Source organism: Myxocyprinus asiaticus, chromosome 43 (assembly GCF_019703515.2).
Source record: "Myxocyprinus asiaticus isolate MX2 ecotype Aquarium Trade chromosome 43, UBuf_Myxa_2, whole genome shotgun sequence".
Classification (NCBI taxonomy): Eukaryota; Metazoa; Chordata; class Actinopteri; order Cypriniformes; family Catostomidae; genus Myxocyprinus; species Myxocyprinus asiaticus.
Window position 1 is genome coordinate 32126820 of NC_059386.1, and position 22723 is coordinate 32149542.

General features: G+C 37.5%; 1 protein-coding gene across 2 annotated transcripts in view; it reads left to right on the plus strand.

Moving 5' to 3' along the window:
* Positions 1 to 22723, plus strand: part of LOC127433297 (beta-adrenergic receptor kinase 2-like) — an 80661-nt gene that overhangs the window by 42750 nt on the left and 15188 nt on the right. For both annotated transcript variants that reach the window (XM_051685064.1, XM_051685065.1), the window contains 11 exons: positions 12476 to 12549; positions 13325 to 13426; positions 14160 to 14234; positions 14370 to 14431; positions 14562 to 14613; positions 15103 to 15194; positions 15280 to 15379; positions 15658 to 15736; positions 16366 to 16496; positions 19973 to 20067; positions 21395 to 21502. In XM_051685064.1, the coding sequence (XP_051541024.1) occupies positions 12476 to 12549; positions 13325 to 13426; positions 14160 to 14234; positions 14370 to 14431; positions 14562 to 14613; positions 15103 to 15194; positions 15280 to 15379; positions 15658 to 15736; positions 16366 to 16496; positions 19973 to 20067; positions 21395 to 21502 (970 nt within the window). The remainder of the gene's footprint in view (positions 1 to 12475; positions 12550 to 13324; positions 13427 to 14159; positions 14235 to 14369; positions 14432 to 14561; positions 14614 to 15102; positions 15195 to 15279; positions 15380 to 15657; positions 15737 to 16365; positions 16497 to 19972; positions 20068 to 21394; positions 21503 to 22723) is intronic.

Consider the following 22723-nt stretch of genomic DNA (forward strand, 5'->3'; position numbering starts at 1 on the left):
TTTGACAAATTAAGTCATGGACAAACTTTTGTTTAAAAAATCATGCCATTTTTGAGTCTCTATCTGCTCGGAACGGATATATGGATGTGGAGGGTGTTGTGCAGCACATTCCTAGCAGGCCTACGTTTAATTATTCCCCCTCTGTATTCAGAGGGGCTCTCATTGGACTTTTTCTGGATTATAGCGCTGATGGTTTGTGATTAAATGACAGTCCTCCCAGATCTGCACCATTTCAAGAGGAAGCACACTTTGAGTGGTCCGTCAGCAAGTAACCCCACCTGTGCTTGGGCTTAAGTAAGAATCCTGCAATCAAGGGAAAGATATCGCTTTGTGAATTCAAAGTGTGATTAAGGGTAATCCATTAACTCAGTGACGTAAACCAAGGTTTGGCTTCCTTGTCAGTGTGATGTTTATTTCCCTCTGTTGTACTATCTCTCCCTCATTTCACAGGCCTAATTCCTAGAAAGAGCCTCGGGAATGTGGAAGGATGGTGACACCTTTAATTCGACAATTTTCATCAGCCACAAGTGTTGTGAATTACGTTTACGATTATGGTGCTAGCTTGTTTATCAGTTGAAATTATTATTGTACATCAAAGCAATAAGCTTTCACTTTGTTGTGGCTAACAACACCCCTTAACTGCAGTTAAATCCCTGTAATGCACCGTCTAGAGTGACTTAGGGCAACAGCAATATAATGTAGACCCCAATATTCTACCAACGTTCTACCTAGTAGAGGTTGCACAGACTAGTCGTCTATAACTAATGCAGTTGACACTGTCAGCCTGAAGTCGACTAGTTGCTATTTTGCCATCTCAGTGGTCATTTAAATGAACCACGTCAATTTAATATTGGGTTTCTGCCTTTCTTGACCATGTATTTGAGACCTCCAGACTGTAAACTGCAGTCAGCAGGAAAGGGAGGAAGAGAGAAGATGAGTGTTGAGAGATAACACATGGATGGAAGAGGACAGCAGGGAAGATACTGAGAGAAGAACAATTTTTGCTTAGAGGCCCATACATATGGTTAGGGATTTGAACAACCAGAATATGGACCTGGGGCAACCAAAATATCATAGAGACTTCGAAGTTGGCTCTTTGGACTTGGGCCAGTAAGTAATCACATAGAAAGTTGGAATGGGAATCTAGGGTAAGGATTTTAACAACTCTGATTCCAATTCCTCTTCATGGTTCCATTAGCGATTTTAGTACTTTTGAGAAAAAATATTTGGGAATAATAAAAGGCAGTTAATATTGGATTTATTACCCTTTGCAGCCTGTTACAAAATGACGATATGATTTCATATTTTAACAAAAAATTCTTGTATATGGCGTTAGACTAATTAGTCTTCCCAATCATCGATAAATCTAATGAAGCCCACCTGTCCACATCACTCAAACCTTTTTATTAAAGGGTCAAAATTAACTCTTAACTAAATCACACACATTTGCTGGGAATAAAATGCCTAAATACTTTTTATTATGCATAATTAATTTTTTGTATAAAATACCAACAATTAATACGTTTTAACAAGCCTCAAGCACACAATACAGTAACTTTTAAGTGAATATACACTCATTGAGCATTTTATTAGGAACACCTGTACACCTGCTTGTTCCTGCGATTATCTAATCAGCCAATTGTATGGCAGCAGTGCGATGCATATAATCATTCAGATACAGATCAGGACCTTCAGTTAATGTTCAAATCAGCCATCAGAATGGGGAAAAATGTGATCTCTGTGATTTCAACCATGGCATGATTGTTGGTGTCAGACGGGTTGGTTTGAGTATTTCTGTAACTGCTGAACTCCTGGGAACAGTCTCTAGAGTTTACTCAGAATGGTGCCAAAAATCAAAAGCATCCAGTGAGCGGCAGTTCTGCGGACGGAAATGCCTTGTTGATGAGAGAGGTCAACAGAAAATAGCCAAACTGGTTTGAGTAGACAGAAAGGTTATGGCATCTCAGATAACCACTCTGTACAATTGTAGTGAGCAGAATAGCATCTCAGAATGCACAAAACGCCGAACCTTGAGGCGGATGGGCTACAACAGCAGAAGACCATATCGGCACTTTATTAGTATAGTAGTGTTCCTAATAAAGTGCTCAGTGAGTGTATAAATGCCATCAACAGCGCATTTGTATGTCATTCAATTGAACTTTAACTGATGGTGGTGATGTAGTGGGCTAAAGCGCATAACTGGTAATCAGAACAGGTTCAATCCCCACAGCCACCACCATTATGTCCTTGAGCATGGCACTTAACTCCAGGTTGCTCTGGGGGATTGTCCCTGTAATAAGTGCACTGTAAGTCGCTTTGGATAAAAGCGTCTGCCAAATGCATAAATGTAAAATGTAAATGTAAACTTCGAGCGTCACTGAGCCGCACCGCGGATGTCAACCAGCAGAGCGTGTGAAGTGCTTCTCATGCGATCTGATGCCCGCGCAGTCACTTTTGATAGTGAATGCAAAGCGCTCCGGGTTCACTTTAAACAATCGTGTAATGGCAAATGTTCCTGGTCATAACGGGTTCCTATATGCAGTGTTAATGACCCAGAGGACAAGACACGCTTACTCTATTTCTGTGGAGCGATAAAATGATGGAAATGAAGGCAATCTCAAAGAAATAAGGGCTCATGGATTTAATCAAAGAGCATTAAAATTACTTGTGAAAGTGAAGAAATTATGACAAATATTTTACTATTGCATAATAATATTATACAATAAGAATAAATATTTATGTTAGTTTTTTTAAATTAAAATATACATTTTTAATGAGTTCCAAAAACAACAGTGTAAATGTAAAATTGACCAAAAAGAGACATTAATTATTTTGATATTTACAACATAATTTTTCATGTCATTCATATAGTTTTAAGGGGTCATGAAGTGCTATTTTTAATATTTTATAATCTTCCCTGAGGTCCAATGATAATGTTATAAAAGTTTTTTTGCACCAAAACAGTCAAAGTCTAGTAATATATGATAATTTCCCACCCTGTTTTTGGCCCTCTGTCTGAACGTTTGGTTTTGGCCTAAGCGCCTCCTTAAAACTTCAACGTAAACGCCCACTGTTAATCACAACTGTAATCACTCAGCACCATAAACAATCAAACAGTCATGACATTTGAAATATTCATGAATGAAACAGTTTACTTAGTTTTTGAAGTGTTTTTAACTGCCCCATCCTTCAATAACAGTTCCTTCGTATTAAGACTGTTTCACAAACAATTGACGCTGACGTGAGCTGAAAAAACGAAAACATCATAATCCAAAGCACAGTGAAATGACACGCACTCATACTGTAGGCGCACTGAGGTGCACAGCGCCGGAAACACACCGAAATGGTCAAAGACGTCCAGATGGGTTCCTAAAATAACACCAAAGGGAATGGTTACAGCCACGCAAGGCCTGCTCTCTTGACTTGAACTGCTCACCAGTGGGCGGGGCCAAGGATGCGATGACGCATGTTGTGGGATGTGTAAATTCAAATGTTTTGTGACGTCATGAACAGACATTTCAAAATGAGACGTTTCATTAGGGTGGCAACTAGAAATGCTCTTTTTAGACTTGGTTGAAGTTTTGAGTTCTGAAATGTACAGTATGTTTTTATAGTACAAAATTTGATTCTCCATTTCATGACTCCTTTAAAGCCTTAGAAGGAAATCATATATCCCTATTTTATTAATTGATTTATATATTTGAAGACTTGAGGTGTTTGCACACATGAACCCTAAGAAATATGGCAAAAATGAAAGCCCTAAAAGTTACAATCGTCATAATCGCAATTATTTGTTTTACAATTAATCGTCAGACAAATGTCATAATCGTGATAGCCCTATGCTGTAGAATTAAAAGAACCGGCTCGAGTCATTTGTTCGAAAATCAGACTACTCAGGTCATGCTGTATGTTCCACACTGCTGATTTAGTAGCGGTGTTGCAGGGCTGCTGAATCCTAGTGCTGGAAACAATGTCATGTACAGTAGGGCTGAAATGATTAGTCGACATTATCGACAATGTCAACAATAAAAAAAACATTGTCAACAATTTTTTTTTTTTACATTTAACGTAACGAGATCATACGAAACTTTAATGCTGACGTGCAAGAGCAGCACTGCAGCTCGTGCCTGACTGAGGAGAGGAATAAAACGCAGCTAACAGTCCAGATGCACTCTAAACTTTCACAGCTTCAGGTGATGTACATAGCAAAGTATGAGGGAATTATACAAAAATACCCAAAAAATTAAATACAGAAGCACTCTCGTTGTGGAATAAGTGGAGCTGTAGCTGCCACTCCGCTGAAGCAAAACTTGCATGTTGAGCATCTTTAAAGGAAACACCCCGGCGTTATATCTTTAATGCAGTTATATTTGATGCATTATAGCTTTATTAAAGTTCATATAATAAGGAAGCAGGTCATGTAAATAAATACAAACTCCGAAACTGGCATTTCTCTTTGTGGTCAGCGCCTCTTCTATGTGTACGCAAAATGTCACGATCTAAGTGGGAGAGATTGAAACTGCATCCGGCACACTCTGGCGCAGGGACGCTCGTCCCTCAAGCGTGCGCTTGCTGCAGCTAGATTATAACGTGATGGCTCGCGACTTATTGCATCATAATACAGTATACGTGTCACTGTGCATTTCTTATCGTGAAGAAAATTGCCAATATGCAGCTTTAGTAATAAGAGAGAGTTTGTTTTAAATGGAGTTAAAGATGGACTGAAGTGAACAGAAAGGTGAGAGAGGGTAGTCTTCGCCCCATTATACATTGCAACAAAATATGTTTTTGATTTGTTTTTGTTTTGGCTTGTTTTCCAGTATAAATATCTAAAACTCATTTTAAACAACATACACTTTCTTTAGCAGCTATACTGCAGAAGAACAAATTGTTATCTGAGAATGTTGAATATAATATTAAAAATACAAATATATTAAAATATCTAAAAATCCTTTAAAAAAGATGCATTCTCCTGAGAAGCAGCATATAAAATATTTAGACTTGTTTTTAGAGAATAGATCTTGAATAGAAGTATATTTTGTCTTTACTGCACTCGCAGAAGTATAACCAAGTGAAAGAAATACACTTATATACAAAATACAATTATATTTAAGATACATTCCCTTAAAGTAAGTCTAAATATCTTATGTTTCTTCTCAAGTAAATGTATCATGTTTTAAGGATTTTTAGACAATTTTAAATGGAAAACAAGACAAAAACACTTGATGATAATAGAATGTTTTGCAGTGAATTTTTTTACTGAATGAAACTTAATAAAAAGTATTTTTCTCCTTTAATTCAGTGAATGTCATTTAGAGGTATTTTTAAAAGATGTTTGTCTTTTGTGCTTTATTGTTAGTAATCACGTTTAATGCAACCTTTTAAGTCGGGGCACAAGCTGAATAGTTGGTTAAGAGCTAATGATTAATCGTTGCAATAATCGCCCGAATACTCGAATAATCGTTCTAATAATCATTAGATTAGTCGATTATCAAAATAATCGTTAGTTGCAGCCCTAATGTACAGTCCTGCAAAATCATTCAATTCCAGTATTTAAATTTTTTTTTTGACCTTCCCAGTCCTACTAGAATTGGTATCAAAACCACTGAGAACACCTTAGCAACTGCATAGAAAAGCCCGGAACACCTTATATTGTAGTGGTGAGTTTTGCACAGGCAAGCACCACTGATATTTTCTTAGGAAAATTTACAAATCTATGTTGTTGTTGTTGTTGTTTGTTTTTTCCCCCAATCATGGTGTCTTGTTTGGAAAACTGTGTGGAGTCAAGAACAGGTGATTGTTTTAAATGTGACCATATGTCCATCATGCCACATATGCTAAATATAATTTAAGTTGCATGTTGAATAATTTAGGTGAAAATCCCAATTACAGTAGCTTATTTCAAATTAATAAAGAAATGGTACAAAATTGGGAAATACAGTATTGCACATGTTGTTTGGTGTGCAAATCTAGGCCTACGTGTTGTTCTATTTTTTTTTGTTTTTAATCTCCCGAAAGATAATTCCTTTGCAATCCAATTAGCTCCTGCATTACTCTCCTATTTTAACAGCAATAATCAGCTCTCACTAATACTACAGGTATCAGAAGCGGGCACGCTGTCAGACATTCAAATTAGTGCTGGAACTGTCACGCAAACATGTACCATAAACATGTAACATTCCCTGTGCATCTGTAATCTTTGTTTATATCACTTGTTTGAGCTGTATCTCTTCTTGACGCCCCTGAATTCCATTCCATAGTCTGACTTTTGCCTTGTTTGTCCGGGTGCTCCAATCAGACAGGCAGCAGTCGTTAGCTACAGCCCTTCCCTCTCCTTCATCAGAGCGGGGCCATTATTGTTGCTATAGAAACAGTCTCATCTTTGCAATCTGTGCTGATCTTTGCCTTTGTGCGACGTCACCACCACGTGAGCGTTTGAGTGGTTTTACACTCGTAACTCTCTTGCTCTTTTCCACTAAAGAGCAAACAAGTTTTGCGATGTGCTGGAAGAGCCTCTTAAGTGCAGACAAGGAGAGGAAGTCTGCAGCTGCCAGGAACTAGCAAAGTGAAAGGTCACGGTGGTAGTCTGATAGAGGATTTGTTGAATTGGGAGAGTGGTGTCTGTCCTATGATTAAGGGTAATCCTCTCAACAGTAACTAATCCACAAACTACAGGTTAGATTGTTGTTGTTATTATCGTCCCTCATCAATCGACAATGTTCACCACCATCTCTGTACCAATATCCACTAGTCACGAATGAGGGCACCACCCAGATCCACACTGTTTGGGTGATTTTCATTCATTGGGGTCATATTTCACCCCAGATTGGGGACATTTTTATGAAAGAAAATTAGGCCTTTGTTTTAGATTGTTTGCGTTGTGACGTTTTCATGACAATTAAGCGCATTTCCTCTCCAAATTCACATTAAGGTAATGTATCAGAATGTTTTACTTTTAAGTTGTAATTCTCAATAAAGATTCTTATTACATTCTTATTACTGTAATACACTATTGAATATTATTTTGTATTTTTAATTTAGTGCAAAAATGCTACCATGATATGCACCTTATTTTGCAACATGGAATTAAGCAGCAGCTGCATTTCTGGCGAGTGTGACAACGTTACGCTGTCATTAGCCGCTATGTAAATAACTAGAGGGATAATAATTCAGAATTTAGTGATATGGGCTTATAAACTATCACACAACCACAGGATGTACAAAAGAATAATGTCCTAATGTCGGATAATTTTCTAACTTCAGCATTTATAGTAAAAGAGCAAGTAAATCATTCACTTGTTGCTTTGTGTTGTATTGAAGAGACGATAATAAAATCTGCTTCTTTATTGAGATCATGAGGATACAGTATTTCTTGTCTCCATTTAAACCTCCATAACCTCTGATGATGGCTTTATTTATTTCCAAAGGCGATTTTTCATAAGCCATGCTGAATGCGTGATCTGCGTGTTTGTTTACTATTCACGCTAAGAAAGAGAGAATGCTCTCTGACAAGAACGAAGAGAATAATGTGTTTATTATTTTGTATAGATGAAACAAGATGCAGTTTTGGTGCAAAGAAAGTTGAAGCAGCATTTTACTAGCGACTTTCTGCTCTCTGCTGGTTGTGTAAAGTTTGTGGATGAGTGTCAGATGGCGCTGAGAACTGTCTTTGTCTGCCTGAGCAACAGTGTGTGATGAAACAATAGCAAAACACGATAAATGGTAAAACTATACGCGCTCCGAACCAATGTGTTTAAGAAAATAGTAATTAATGATAATATGACGACATATATTGCCAGTCTGTAATATAAAGCAGCATAATGTACAGTTCTGTGGAAAAGTATTTGCCCCATCATGTTTTTGTGTATATCTCATACTAAATTGTTTCAAAAATTCAAACAAAATCTAACATAAAACAAAGGCAATCTGAGTAAACACAAAATACAGTTTTTAAATTAAAATGTTATTTATTGAAGCAAAAAAGTTATTCATTACCAACTGGGCCTGTGTGATAAAGTATTTGCCCTCTTAGTTACTAAATCCCCAAACCTATGAAACTGCATTCATAATGGGGTTCAGCTGGACTAGACACATACATACAGGGCTCCAGACTTTGACTAAAATGGTCGCAAATGCAACCAAAAATAATTGATTGCAACTATAATTTAAAATCTAGTCACCATTGGCAACAGTCTGGGTGTGTGCGTTTATATGCGGTTTCGTCAGATATCACATTGTGAGTTATTGAATACATCTTTAGAGCACCACTATGTCTCGCACCTCTTTTCACCGGTTCTGTTTCTGACAAGCTCACTGCACCACACGTAACAACAAACCCAGCGCAAGAGAGTTGTGACCAAAGGACCATCTTTTTCATGAATCACCTGAAAAGAACTGAGGGTTTGAACTCAGGAGCTCATGTTAGCAGTTTGAATCAGATTCACTTTCTCAGCAAATCAGCCGTCAGTGAGCTTACAACTGGGAGTGCAGACATTTCAAAATAAGAGTTCCGTGTATTTCGGGCTTCTTTATAATTAAAAGTCCCGTATCATATATATATATATATATATATATATATATATATATGAGATCAAGCTTTTGACACTTAGGATAATTGAGGGACTTGTTCACAACTATTACACAAGGTGCAAATGTTCATTGATGCTCAAGAAGACAACAAAGTACTATATGCATACTATATGTAATTATCTGTAATGTAGATTATGAAGAGCAGTATTAAAAAAAAAAAAAAAATCTTATCTCTTATATTTGTATAAATTATGAAAGGGGTGTGAACATTTATGAGACAAAAGGGAATGCAAACTTCTCAACTATATGTTGTATACTGTTTAATAAATCTCAGATTAATGGGTTATCAGCTGTCTTTTCTTTGCTTTCTATCTTGTTTCTGAACAGCAGTCTAAATAAAGCAATTCTGTGATTTGGCTCCTTAATGTTTCAGTTTAGGAGCCAATGGCTCCCAAGTCATTTTTTGCCAGGCCTGATTACTGCCAGCCATGTTCAATCAAATCAAAACCTAAATATAACTTTTTCAGCAGCAGCAAGTTGGCTAAAAGGTCTCAGCTAGTAGCACACTATGCCAAGGTTGAAAGAAATTCCAGAAATTATGAGGAAAAAGGTGATTGAAATACATCAGTCTGGGAAGGGTTACAAAGCCATTTCAAAAGCTCTGGGTCTCCAAAGAACCACAATGAGGGCCATTATCTCCAAATGGAGAAAACTTGGCTCAGTAGTTCCAAAATTCCTTCAAGAGCACAGTGACGACTCATCCAGGAAGTCACAAAAAAGCCAAGGACAGCATCCAAGGAACTGCAGGCCTCTCTCGCATCAGTAAAGGTCACTGTTCATGACTCCACTATCAGAAAGGCTCTGGCCAAAAATAGCATCAGTGGAACAGTGGCCAGGCAAAAACAACTGCTAACCCAGAAGAACATTAAGGCTCTTCTGAATTTTGCCAAAACACACCTTGATGATCCTCAGACTTTTTGGAAGAATGCTCTGTGGACTGATGAGTCGAAATTGGAAATGTTAGACGGGTCCCATTACATCTGGTGTAAATCAAACACAGAATTCCACAAAATGAACATCATACCTACGGACAAGCATGGTGGTGGTAGTGTGATGGTGTGGGGATACTTTGCTGCTTCAGGACCAGGACAACTTGCAATAATTGAGGGAAACATGAATTCTGCTCTCTACCATAAAATCCTAAAGGAGAACGTCTGGTCATCAGTCCGTGAGTTGAAGCTCAAGCGCAACTGGATTATGCAGCAAGACAATGATCCAAAGCATAGGAGTAAGTCCACCTCTGAATGGCTCAAAATAAGCAAAATTAAAGTTTTGGAGTGGCCTAGTCAAAGTCCTGACTTGAACCCGATTGAAATGCTGTGGCAGGACCTTAAACGGCAGTTCATGCTCGAAAACCCTCCAATGTGTCTGAACTAAAGCAGTTCTGCAAAGAAGAGTGTGTCAAAATTCCACCACAGTGTTGTGAAAGAGTTATCTCCAGTTATTGGAAATATTTGGTAGCAGTTGTTGCTGCTAAAGGTGGCATAAACAGCTATTAAGTTTAAGGGGGCAGTTAGTTATTCACAAGGGTGTTATAGGTGTTGGATAACTTCTTTGTTTCAATAAATACCATTATCATTTAAAAACTATTTTGTGTTTATTCAGATTGCCTTTTTTATGTTATTTTTTGTTAGAATTTTTTAAACAATTTAATATGAGACATACACAAAAACAGAAGAGATCAGGATGGTGGCAAATACTTTTTTTCACAGCATTGTAGTATTTTTGTATCGCTAAAATAGCTGGAAGTGGCTTATACTGGAAGTGGTCCGCATTCTAGGTTGCAATGGCGGCGCCCTAGTTACGTTGATTAATAAGGTGGATAGCCTATACTTAATAAAAATGTTTCCCTGTAAATATATATCTTTTTATATTGCCTTACTGTAATGACAGTATGTTTTGCATTAAATGACTAATGAAAAATTTTATAAAAAATTGTCAATGCAAAAAAATTTAATTGTCCTATTAAGGCTGGGTAAAAATATTGATGTTCTGATACAATTCTGAAAATCCTAAGATTGATATTTTACTTTAAAACTTGCTTCACTTTTGGTTGTGTTGATAAAAATAGCGCTTTGTTGGTTTTCAAAGGAAAGCATATTTATTCATGATGGTACAGCTGTTGTTGGAGTTGCCTCTATTTTTTTTTTTTATATATATATATATATATATATATATATATATACAGGTGCATCTCAATAAATTAGAATGTCGTGGAAAAGTTCATTTATTTCAGTAATTCAACTCAAATTGTGAAACTCGTGTATTAAATAAATTCAGTGCACACAGACTGAAGTAGTTTAAGTCTTTGGTTCTTTTAATTGTGATGATTTTGGCTCACATTTAACAAAAACCCACCAATTCACTATCTCAAAAAATTAGAATACATCATTAGACCAATAAAAAAAAAACATTTTTAGTGAATTGTTGGCCTTCTGGAAAGTATGTTCATTTACTGTATATGTACTCAATACTTGGTAGGGGCACCTTTTGCTTTAATTACTGCCTCAATTCGGCGTGGCATGGAGGTGATCAGTTTGTGGCACTGCTGAGGTGGTATGGAAGCCCAGGTTTCTTTGACAGTGGCCTTCAGCTCATCTGCATTTTTTGGTCTCTTGTTTCTCATTCTCCTCTTGACAATACCCCATAGATTCTCTATGGGGTTCAGGTCTGGTGAGTTTGCTGGCCAGTCAAGCACACCAACACCATGGTCATTTAACCAACTTTTGGTGCTTTTGGCAGTGTGGGCAGGTGCCAAATCCTGCTGGAAAATGAAATCAGCATCTTTAAAAAGCTGGTCAGCAGAAGGAAGCCTGAAGTGCTCCAAAGTTTCTTGGTAAACGGGTGCAGTGACTTTGGTTTTCAAAAAACACAATGGACCAACACCAGCAGATGTCATTGCACCCCAGATCATCACAGACTGTGGAAACTTAACACTGGACTTCGAGCAACTTGGGCTATGAGCTTCTCCACCCTTCCTCCAGACTCTAGGACCTTGGTTTCCAAATGAAATACAAAACTTGCTCTCATCTGAAAAGAGGACTTTGGACCACTGGGCAACAGTCCAGTTCTTCTTCTCCTTAGCCCAGGTAAGACGCCTCTGACGTTGTCTGTGGTTCAGGAGTGGCTTAACAAGAGGAATACGACAACTGTAGCCAAATTCCTTGACACGTCTGTGTGTGGTGGCTCTTGCTGCCTTGACCCCAGCCTCAGTCCATTCCTTGTGAAGTTCACCCAAATTCTTGAATCGATTTTGCTTGACAATTCTCATAAGGCTGCGGTTCTCTCGGTTGGTTGTGCATCTTTTTCTTCCACACTTTTTCCTTCCACTCAACTTTCTGTTAACGTGCTTGGATACAGCACTCTGTGAACAGCCAGCTTCTTTGGCAATGAATGTTTGTGGCTTACCCTCCTTGTGAAGGGTGTCAATGATTGTCTTCTGGACAACTGTCAGATCAGCAGTCTTCCCCATGATTGTGTAGCCTAGTGAACCAAACTGAGAGACCATTTTGAAGGCTCAGGAAACCTTTGCAGGTGTTTTGAGTTGATTAGCTGATTGGCATGTCACCATATTCTAATTTTTTGAGATAGTGAATTGGTGGGTTTTTGTTAAATGTGAGCCAAAATCATCACAATTAAAAGAACCAAAGACTTAAACTACTTCAGTCTGTGTGCACTGAATTTATTTAATACACGAGTTTCACAATTTGAGTTGAATTACTGAAATAAATGAACTTTTCCACGACATTCTAATTTATTGAGATGCACCTGTATATATAATTAATGCGTGTGTGTGTTGTTTACACACTGAAATTCTAATCTTCCCATGAATCATTCTCTTTTGCACCTTATCTAACTGTTCTCCTTTCTTTCATGTGTTGTCCAGGTTTCCTCTTGTTCAAGGATTTCTGCATGAACGAGATAGATGAGGCCGTTCCGCAGCTGAAGTTTTACGAAGAGGTAAAATGGATTACACTTAACAAGCATTCATTTTACAAAACGTATCAGAATTTAGTTCAGTGCTAACACAAAAGTGCTAACCGAAGACTGGCTCTGTTCCAAAGCTTAGTGAGAAACCTTCTAAGGCAGCATCCTAACCATCACAAAACCTCAAGTGAGTGATTTGGAACACTCCACATAGACGGCAGCTTTGTGCTTCATACAAATAGCACTCCTCACTTAAAGCGCACAGGAAATCAGACTCTAATTGATTCCAATAAAGCTTGAAGTTAATGTGTTGCTAAGCTAACAAAACGATACTACAGTATACCACACACAAATATTGGTTAAAAGTGTACATTTGAATTAGATTGAATTATAGATCATTATATCTCTTGCTTTATCCACCATCTTGGATGAATTTTTCATTGCCTTTTCCACAAAAGATGTGCAGTGCTGCCAAAATGATGCATCTTAGAAGGCTGTTGAATGTGTGGCCTATATTTTGCAACAGCTTTGTATCAACCATTCGCTAGGTTTTGGAACGGAGCTTCTATCTCCTTGTGGCAATTATGCATGTAACATTTTTTCTCTTTAACTAGAAGTTACCCAAATCTTGTGTATTTGACCTGACCTGCTTTGTACCTTCCTCATGTTTGTTACGACCAGTAATGAGACAGCTCAGTTGAGAGCTCCGTTTTCTTCCTATTCCATTGACCAAAAGAACACTGTGAGAACGATTATAAAGTGTGGGATTGTGTCACAGATGACCGTAATCTTGTTTGGTTCCCTTCAGATTAAAGAGTACGAGAAGTTAGACTCGGAAGAGGAGAGGCTAACTCGCAGTCGACAGATTTACGATGTCTACATAATGAAGGAGCTTCTGTCGTGTTCACATGTAAGATAACATTTGTCGAAATAAATTATTTAGAACTGGCACTTTCTATGAATATGGTACATTTGGTGCTCCATCACTTATAGTGACACCTAAGAAGTATAATCATTCCATCTTTTCAATTTGTACACAAGTTGTAGTGTTGACTGCATTTGTCCAGCTCAACCCTTTTCCGAAGTTATTGTTTGAAAAAAATGATCAAACAAATATTTTATAAAAAAAAAAAAAAGAAAGTTTAAGTTTATCTATAACTACAGGCTACCAGTTGGTCACAAACTGAGTGATGGCTCAGGGGGAAAAATGTCCTGTTTTGTTCCCTATACATGGAAAATGCCAGCAGTCAATTTATATGGCATTATGCAGTTAATAGAAACATGGTTCTACAACACGGCTGGCTTGAGGCAAAGGGATGATGAGTGTTCTTGTCCATTGAAGTTCCAGAGATTCTATTCAAACTATTTTCTGTGGAAAAAACAAGAGTCCCATTAGCCTCTGTCAGTCTCTAGTCTCCACTCTTAGCTTTACAGAAACAGGAAGCCTGAATTAACTAACACAATGGCCTATAGGACACTCAAGGCCTGTGTGATTATGTCACAGTACTATGTTTTGATGACCAGGAAAGCTTGCGAGGTTAATGTTGATGCTTTGTTTATTCAGGGGAAACTGTTCTTGTTGTTTTACCATTTTGATCTGTCTCATCACTGAGCGTCACTTAATCTACCTTCCTTTCTCACAGCCCTTCTCTAAGAATGCAGTAGACCATGTCCAGACTCACCTGGCAAAGAAACAAGTTCCTCCAAATCTCTTTCAGGTGAGTACTACAACACAAAATAAAATCTAACCTGTTTTTCCGGGTGCGGGTTGGGTTTTGTGGATTTAACACGAAGGATCTAGTCTCAAGACTTGCAACAGATCCTGATGCATTTGTTTGTTTTCCTCTTTGCAGCCATACATTGTTGAAATCTGCGACAGTCTTCGAGGAAAGATCTTTCAGAAGTTTATTGAGAGGTGAGAGAGACCACTCCAAAACTCATCTAAAGGATCGCACACTGTTCAAATGCACATCTGCCCCTTTTTGAGTTGGCCGGTTTCTTGACAATGATTCTAATGTTTTGAAACCTTTCGTCTTTCCCTGCAGTGACAAGTTCACTCGTTTCTGCCAGTGGAAGAATGTAGAACTGAATATCCATGTGAGTCTCTTCTCACATACATTGGGGTTATTTCTGCTTTTGCTTTTATCAACAAGTTGTTTGTGCACCTTTAAAAACATTTGAATTCTGGTTATTACAACCAGACAGGTAATATGACAAAAATATTAATTGTGCCACGTTTAATATCTCTGTTGTGACAATGGTCCCTTTTAGAGAAAGGCATATTGCCATTTTAAGATTATTGATTATCAATGGATAATACATTATTTAGCATATTTTTCATAGGCTTCATATTTTTAGTTAATTTTGAGTAAATATTGGGTAAAATAAGTGTTCATTTTATTTTAGCAATTTACTATACATCCTAGTTGCTGTCATTTAAAATTGTATTATGTATATATTTGCATTATATCACCATTAGCCATTGAAAACCCATATCGGTTGACCACTAGTCCCTATTAACTAAACTTACCAACTTTAGCTTTCATTTTTTTTTAATGCTGCTTCTCATTTCATTGTCATGTGTAGTTGACAATGAATGACTTCAGCGTGCATCGGATCATTGGCAGGGGAGGTTTTGGAGAGGTGTACGGATGTAGGAAGGCGGACACAGGGAAAATGTAGGTCTTGTCTGAAGAAACCAAAAAGCTTTTTAACTGAAGTTTTTGTTTTGGATTAAAAGCTCACTTGCTATTTGTTTCTCAGGTATGCCATGAAATGTCTGGATAAAAAACGTATCAAAATGAAGCAGGGAGAAACGTTGGCGCTCAATGAGAGAATCATGCTGTCATTGGTCAGCACCGGGGTGAGTAGCAAGTATAGCAGCTCAAACTGCACTCAAGTGTTACTCTACTTGATGATAGGCTGAAATCTGTAGAACTCTGGAATTCAGATTCCAGTGATTCATAAGATTCTACACATTTTTGTTCATTGTAATATATTTAATTGTATAATTTTATGCTACAAATAACACTTTAGTACCGGTACTAAAAACATGCACAGATTTCCGTGTGGGCATAGTCGTTACCCAAACTAAGCAAAAACATCTCTTTCTGTCATTTTACCCTCTCTCTCTCGCTACAGGACTGTCCTTTCATAGTGTGTATGACGTATGCCTTCCACACCCCTGATAAACTGTGTTTCATCCTGGACTTGATGAACGGTAAGGGCAGCCCTTGTTCTAATTGGGTACAACGCAACAAGTTTCCAGTGTCAATAATTTTTATTTTTTTTTCGTAGTTGAATGTGAAATGTTGCAGTGAAGCCACAAGCATAGCTAATAAAAAAGCATTTGTTGAACCACCACCTAATGTTAGATTACAAAGGCCTATTCAGGTTTCTCATCTTTGGCCCTCCTCTATAATGTAATGTCAGCCTAAACACAGGACGGAGCTTCCTCTTTGCACACATTAAGACTACCTTTATCTACACAGTATCACAGACCACTTCTCTGAATGTCTTTCTGGATTTGTGAAACTATCACATCACAGTTCTTCAGAAACCATAGACTTACCTTAACAAAAGAATTTAGACACTGAATTTCAATAATAAAACTTGATACGTGTCAGAATGATTTAATGTTTTCCCAGAATTCTCAGATGTTCACTGGCTTCTCTGACCATGAGCTGTGTGATGTTTATCTTTCAAATGAGTTCATTAAAGAAAAACTTATATTGGATAGCCTTAATGACGGTCTTTAACCGTCACAGACAGATAGATGGCCTGATGGTCCTTATTTATTTATAGCACAATGTAAATATTTGATTATGATCCCTCTGTAAATGTTTCTAGGCGGAGACCTCCACTATCACCTGTCTCAGCACGGGGTCTTCAGCGAGAAGGATATGCGTTTTTATGCAGCTGAGATCATCCTCGGCCTTGAACACATGCACAATCGATTCGTCGTCTACAGAGACCTCAAGGTAAGGTCACCGCCTTCCCTTTCCTTCAGTCTGCTGTGTTCTTTCTCTAACCTGAAAGGATGGTTTGTACTGTCTTCTGTCACTGGAAAACCTGTTGATCTTTCTTCACAGATCTGTGTAGCACTTGATCCACTCTGTTGCCGTTAAAAAAAAAAAAAAAAAAAAAGGAAAAATGAAATGTTCCGTTTGAGTTCGTGTATTTTGTTACGTGAGCTTCAAACTGTCCTGTGTAGTCATCTGAAATGTTTTTTATGAAGTTTGGCTGAGCTGTCTCTCTTGGCAGTGCTGTTTATTGTCTTTAAATGGAAAAATACGTCAGATTTTAGAGCGAGTCGAGGTTAACCTACAGTCCCAAATGCAGGGTTTCACTTGCCATTTTGATGACCACTGGTATTGTGTAATTTGTTGACCCTTAGTATGGAAGCAGCAGGGTTCTATGTGGAGTGTAGTTATGCAATCATTATTAATTATGCAATTTTAAGTGAAATGTTTGGGTTTAGCTCTGCCAAAAAGCTGAGAATGTGCAGTTATTCCCCGGCAAGCTGCTGAAATAAGAGACTGCACATGTAAGTGGGGTGCATTCTGTGAGCAAACGGTCCTGTTGTTTTTCACCGTATCACTGCTGTTTGTATAGAAGTAAAACCTATCCAAAAATATATATCTCATTTGATTGCTTTTACCACTTGAGTTACATACCTTCAAAACTGGAATGCATGTGAAGTTTTTGCAATGATTCCATTTTAGTGATGCATCTCAATCTTAAAAGTTCTTAAAACTTTGTACTTTATTTTTTTCTATCTTTGAAACTGGACCTAAAATGGACCGAGTTAGGCGCGACACAAGCGATATGAGATTTATCTCTTCCATGTAACTGATTTTTTGTATTAACCAGCAGTGACTGATGGGGGGGGTATTTTTTTTTTACTTGCTTGGTTTAGGCTTCTATGATGTGGCTCTAAGTAGCCCTGAACACAGTGAAATTTTATTGGTCAAAAACCAGCTCCAATTAACTGTATAGCCTATAGGTGTTCGTTCCTTTAACTTTGGGCAGTTTTAGCACCGTGAATTTCTAGAAGGTAAAGTTGCATTAAGACATTTTTTACTCCCACTAGTTTTTTTTTATTTTTATGTCCAACAGTGTGTATACTGTACCTGTACATGCATCACAGAAGATTTATGCAGTTTTTGAAAATCCTGAAAATTTCTACCACGGTGTCATTTACACCACATCTCAAATTCTGTATTGTGTTTAATAGAAATATGTGGTGGAAATGATGGTGATGGAAATAAAATTTTTATTGTTGTTTTTTTTTATTTTTTATAAAATGCACACTTCTTTTGTCTTAGGCTTATTTCATAGCTTACATCTTTATAAATCCTAAATACACATAATTGAATAATATTTACACACTTTTTGCTTGACTGGAAATTACGCCTTCTGTTCACTACTGATATATATTTATTTTTTTTAATACATATTTTGTCTCGTATTTCATCTCAAGCATGCTCTCAATTAGGGCTGTCACTATCAATTATTTTGGTAATCGAATAATCTAATGATTATTCTGACGATTAATCGAGTAATCGAAAAAATTATTTAAAAACTCTGATTACAAGTTGTCAAAGTGAAGTCACGTTTGGCTAAAATGCATTCATTAGCCTACATTTTGATGCACTATGATTAAATAACAACAAAACAATCTAAAGCCAGTAGACACCCAAAGCAGATCTATAATATAAAAAAATTATATAATTCAAGCTGACAGAGATTGGGAACTACAGGTGTACCCACTTTTTTTTTTTTTTTCCAAATGCAAGATCTACTTTTTCTATAACTAGTTCTCAGAAGGTCTCAGAAGCGGAGGCAACTGAGACTTGTCCTCCGCCACCAAGATTGAGGTGAGTAACCATGCCACCACGAGGACCAACTAAACAGTGGGAATTGAGCATTCCAAATTGGGGAGAAAAGGGGATAAAAAAATAAAAAAAAACTACCACTTACTGTACATGCAACACGGAATACAATATTAACAGTAATCACGTCATTGAGAGACACATGTTTCCACTCATTTCTTTTTCAGGTAAGCCAAAGTTTTATATTGTGTCTGTGGGGTGCGAGACACGCAGCTGTGTGACTTTAACGGCTCACGTTGAGCTTTGACTGACAGTATACAGAGCTGCAGCTTTATTAAGTTAATAACGTTCTCTGGATTCCCACGTTGAGTTTTATCTGTGATAATGGCCATAAACTATAAAATATTTATCAGAAATAGGGCATTGTGAACTATTACAAACTTAATCATCATGATATCTAATTTACATGAGGAGGAAGATCACATTTACATTTAAATGGTAATTAATGTACACAGAACGGAACACAAATTACAATCTGTGGAAATAACCTTTTTAGATTGTATGGATTCAGTCATGTTTACTAAGCAGAAAGTGTTTGTACATCCGTCACTGCATGTGTTACTTTTTGCAAGTCCGACGGATGTCTTTGTTATTACATTATTTTAAATTGCTTCATAAAAGCCTATATTGCAAACGATTGTGTAGTTAAATAGGTTTAGAGTGCATTCCAATATGTTTTTGCTGAGTTCAGGGTATCCCACGCGGAAACGAATGGTTCACCTTCTCTCGCGCATCTAGGCGCACAGCATTGCACATTGCATGCAGATAAGTTTATTGCGTGTGTCCAGCTGGTCTGTGGAAACTGGATGTCATCTTTTTGAGTTCTGTTGTATTTCTGAAGTGATGTTATGGTTTTTCAGGTCCTGCATTGTTTTTCAAATCTGAAGTGAAGCGCTGTCACACAGCTGACACCTCATGTCAATATTTGTATGGACTCTCGTCCGTGAACTGCATCACTTCCATCTTATTTTCGATTTGTCGATTCTGCAATTTTGTAACACTTTTGTCGACTTGCTTAACAAGTACACTAAAAAAATAATTTAAAATAAATACATTTAGGGGCAAAATTATTTGATGTGGTGGAAATGAGGACAGTTTAAATCATTTTCAAATATTGAAATGGTTTGTTAATTTATCGCTTTTATTTTGATTATTATTTTTAAACATGGAATAATTTGTACTTCTGTAATGGATTTTCACAGTTTAGTATTTAAAGTCTGGGTCTGGGACAAGGCTAAAACCTGTGCATGAAAGGCATTAGAAATTTGTATCAGGGCTTCATTTATTTTGGGTACTTTTCCAAGTCTGTTTTAATGTGACCTTCATATAACAAAAAATGGCATATTCGCTCTCAGTGTGGACAGACAAGTTACTTTTCTGGAAACATATGTTGCACCTTTTTTAGGACTCTGATTTACATTATTGCTTTTTTTCCCAAGCTATGTACTCTATTTAATCACAGTGATGATGTTGGTAACAAAGAGACTGTGTTCTTTATCAGGCTCTTAAAAAGTTTTTTGGCTGGTGTCCTGATTTTCCACTTTTATTCTGTTTACCCCCAGCCTGCGAATATCCTCTTAGATGAACACGGACACGTTCGTATCTCTGACCTGGGCCTGGCCTGCGATTTCTCCAAGAAAAAGCCTCATGCCAGCGTGTAAGTTCCTCTCCATGGAGATTCAAAACTTAGTCATCCTTTATTAGTGTAAAATAAAGGCTTCTCTTGTTTGGGGAAGGTGTGGTTGCCTCTGTTTTCTTAGAATTGTCCTTCAATTAAACACAAGCTCTTTTTGTTTTCTCATTCTCCTGTCAGAGTGTATCGGAGTGGTTGAATGTTTGAATGATTGTTTATCAGACATTTTTAAACTGCAAATACTGAGCTAGTTACTGAATATACACCGATCAGCCACAACATTAAAACTACCTGCCTAATATTGTGTAGGTCCCCCTCATGCCACCAAGCAGTGCCATCCCGCATCTCAGAATAGCATTCTGAGATGCTTTCGGGCTGACTATTTCCAGTCATGACAGTGCAGCTCCTATTTACTTGAATGGGGAAAGACCGAAATCTCCAAAATGGTTGGTCAAGATTATGATCAAAGAACATATTTCAAATCATCAGTAAAATCTGACAATACCGGTATCATAAATGGTCCTTCTTATCCTTAGATTAGACAATTTTCTCAGCTTTTATAGCTAATGCGCATGCGCGTTCTCGAGTTGATTTGACAGGCGATGTCTGTATCTAAAAGGTGATTGGCTCTTTTACCTCTAAGGCGGGACTTCCTATCTACATCCGTTGACTGTTGGCTGCAGTTGGGCGTTCTAATTTCTCCCATTCATTTTAATAGAAGTGGCCCGTCTCTGCTAAATAGTCTCTGGTGCAACCTCAAGGTAAAAGCGCTTCACGTGTGCAATAAGTAAATGTCTTATTCACTATGCACTGTATTTATAAACAAATCTGGGTTTGGTTCTGTATTTTTTTTAGTAAATGCGATTGCTAACATGGACATGCCATCCATGGTTGCTGGACTACTGTGTGTACTGTTATTTCCTTCTTCCTAATATATTAACAATTTCTTCATGTGCAAATAAATTACAAAAATGTGATGACTAAACAGAAATCTGAAGAAACTGCTATCTACCATTTAAAATACAATATTATTTTTTTTAGATTCTTTTATAAAAGTTTTGTGTGAAATTGAGTAAATATAGTGCTAAATAAGAGTTTGTTATTTTTTTAGCAATTTTATGTTTGTTATTTACTATATTAAATTTTGTGATATATCGGCATTGTATCGGCCTATCGGCACCCTGCTCACTGGATATCGGCATCGGCCATTAAAAAAAAACCCTTATCGGTCGACCACTACTCTTGTGTTATGTATGAAAATTATAATTGTTGCGTGTTTACATTCTGTGTTCCCTAGGCCAGGGGGAATGTACGCTTTGAATTTAATGTGAATTAATTGACATGTTTGCAGGGGTACACATGGCTACATGGCACCTGAAGTTCTGCAGAAAGGAACAGCGTACGACAGCAGCGCCGACTGGTTCTCACTGGGCTGCATGCTGTTCAAACTCTTGCGAGGGTAAGACTGCCCTCTGCAGCGGGCCCGCTCATGAATTCGTAATCTGTCTCTTTTAGTCTCTCTCTGTCTGTGATTCTCACCTGTTTGATGTGGAGTGTAAAGTTTAAATGTCAGGGGTTTGGAAGCGAGAGGTCAGTGAGCAGACATCATAGAGAGAAGAAAGAGAGAGAGTTGGGGTGGGGACTGCTGAAACGGTTGCTAGGTAGAGTGGTTGGGGTGGGGGAGAGAATTATGTGTTTCCATTGAGGTGTGTCACACACACTTCAAAGCAGAAAGGGTTTGAAACAGGCCTAGAAAGGTTGCAGCATGAGACGGGATATATTCTGAATACTATTGTTGTAATATGTATACAGTGCACAGTATGCACATTTTCTGTGACAAATGGACTGTACATTAGGGCTGCAACTAATGATTATTTTGATAATCGACTAATCTAACGATTATTAGAGTGATTATTCGACTATTCGGGCAATTATTGCAACAATTAATCATTAGCTCTAAACCGACTATTCAGCTTGTGCCCAAACTTAAAAGGTTGTATTAAACGTGCTTGCTAGCAATAAAGAGGACAAAATCATCTTTTAAAAATACCTCTAAATGACATTCACTGAATTATGTTTATTAATTCAGTAAAAATTTCACTACAAAAAAATCCTGTTATCAAGTGTATTTGTCTTTTTTCCATTTAAAATGGTCTAAAATCCTTAAAACAAGATACATTTACTTGAGAAGCAACATATAAGATATTTAGACTTGCTTTAAGAGAATGTATCTTAAATATAAGTGTATTTTGTATATGTGTATTTTTTCATTGGTTATACTTCTGCGAGTGCAGTAAAGACTAAATATACTTCTATTCAAAATCTATTCTCTAAAAGCAAGTCTAAACATCTTATATGCTGCTTCTCAGGTGAATGCATCTTTTTTTAAAGGATTTTGAGATATTTTAAAATATTTGTATTTTTAATATATTTTAATATTATGTTGCCAAGGAGACATAGCGCGTGTGGAGGCTTCACGCCATCCACCGCAGCAACCAAGCTCAACTCACCACGCACCCCACTAAGAACGAACCACATTATAGCGATCACGAGGAGGTTACCCCATGTGACTCTACCCTCCCTAGCAACCGGGCCAATTTGGTTGCTTAGGAGACCTGGCTGGAGTCACTCAGCACACCCTGGGATTCGAACTAGTGAACTCCAGGGGTGGTAGCCAGCG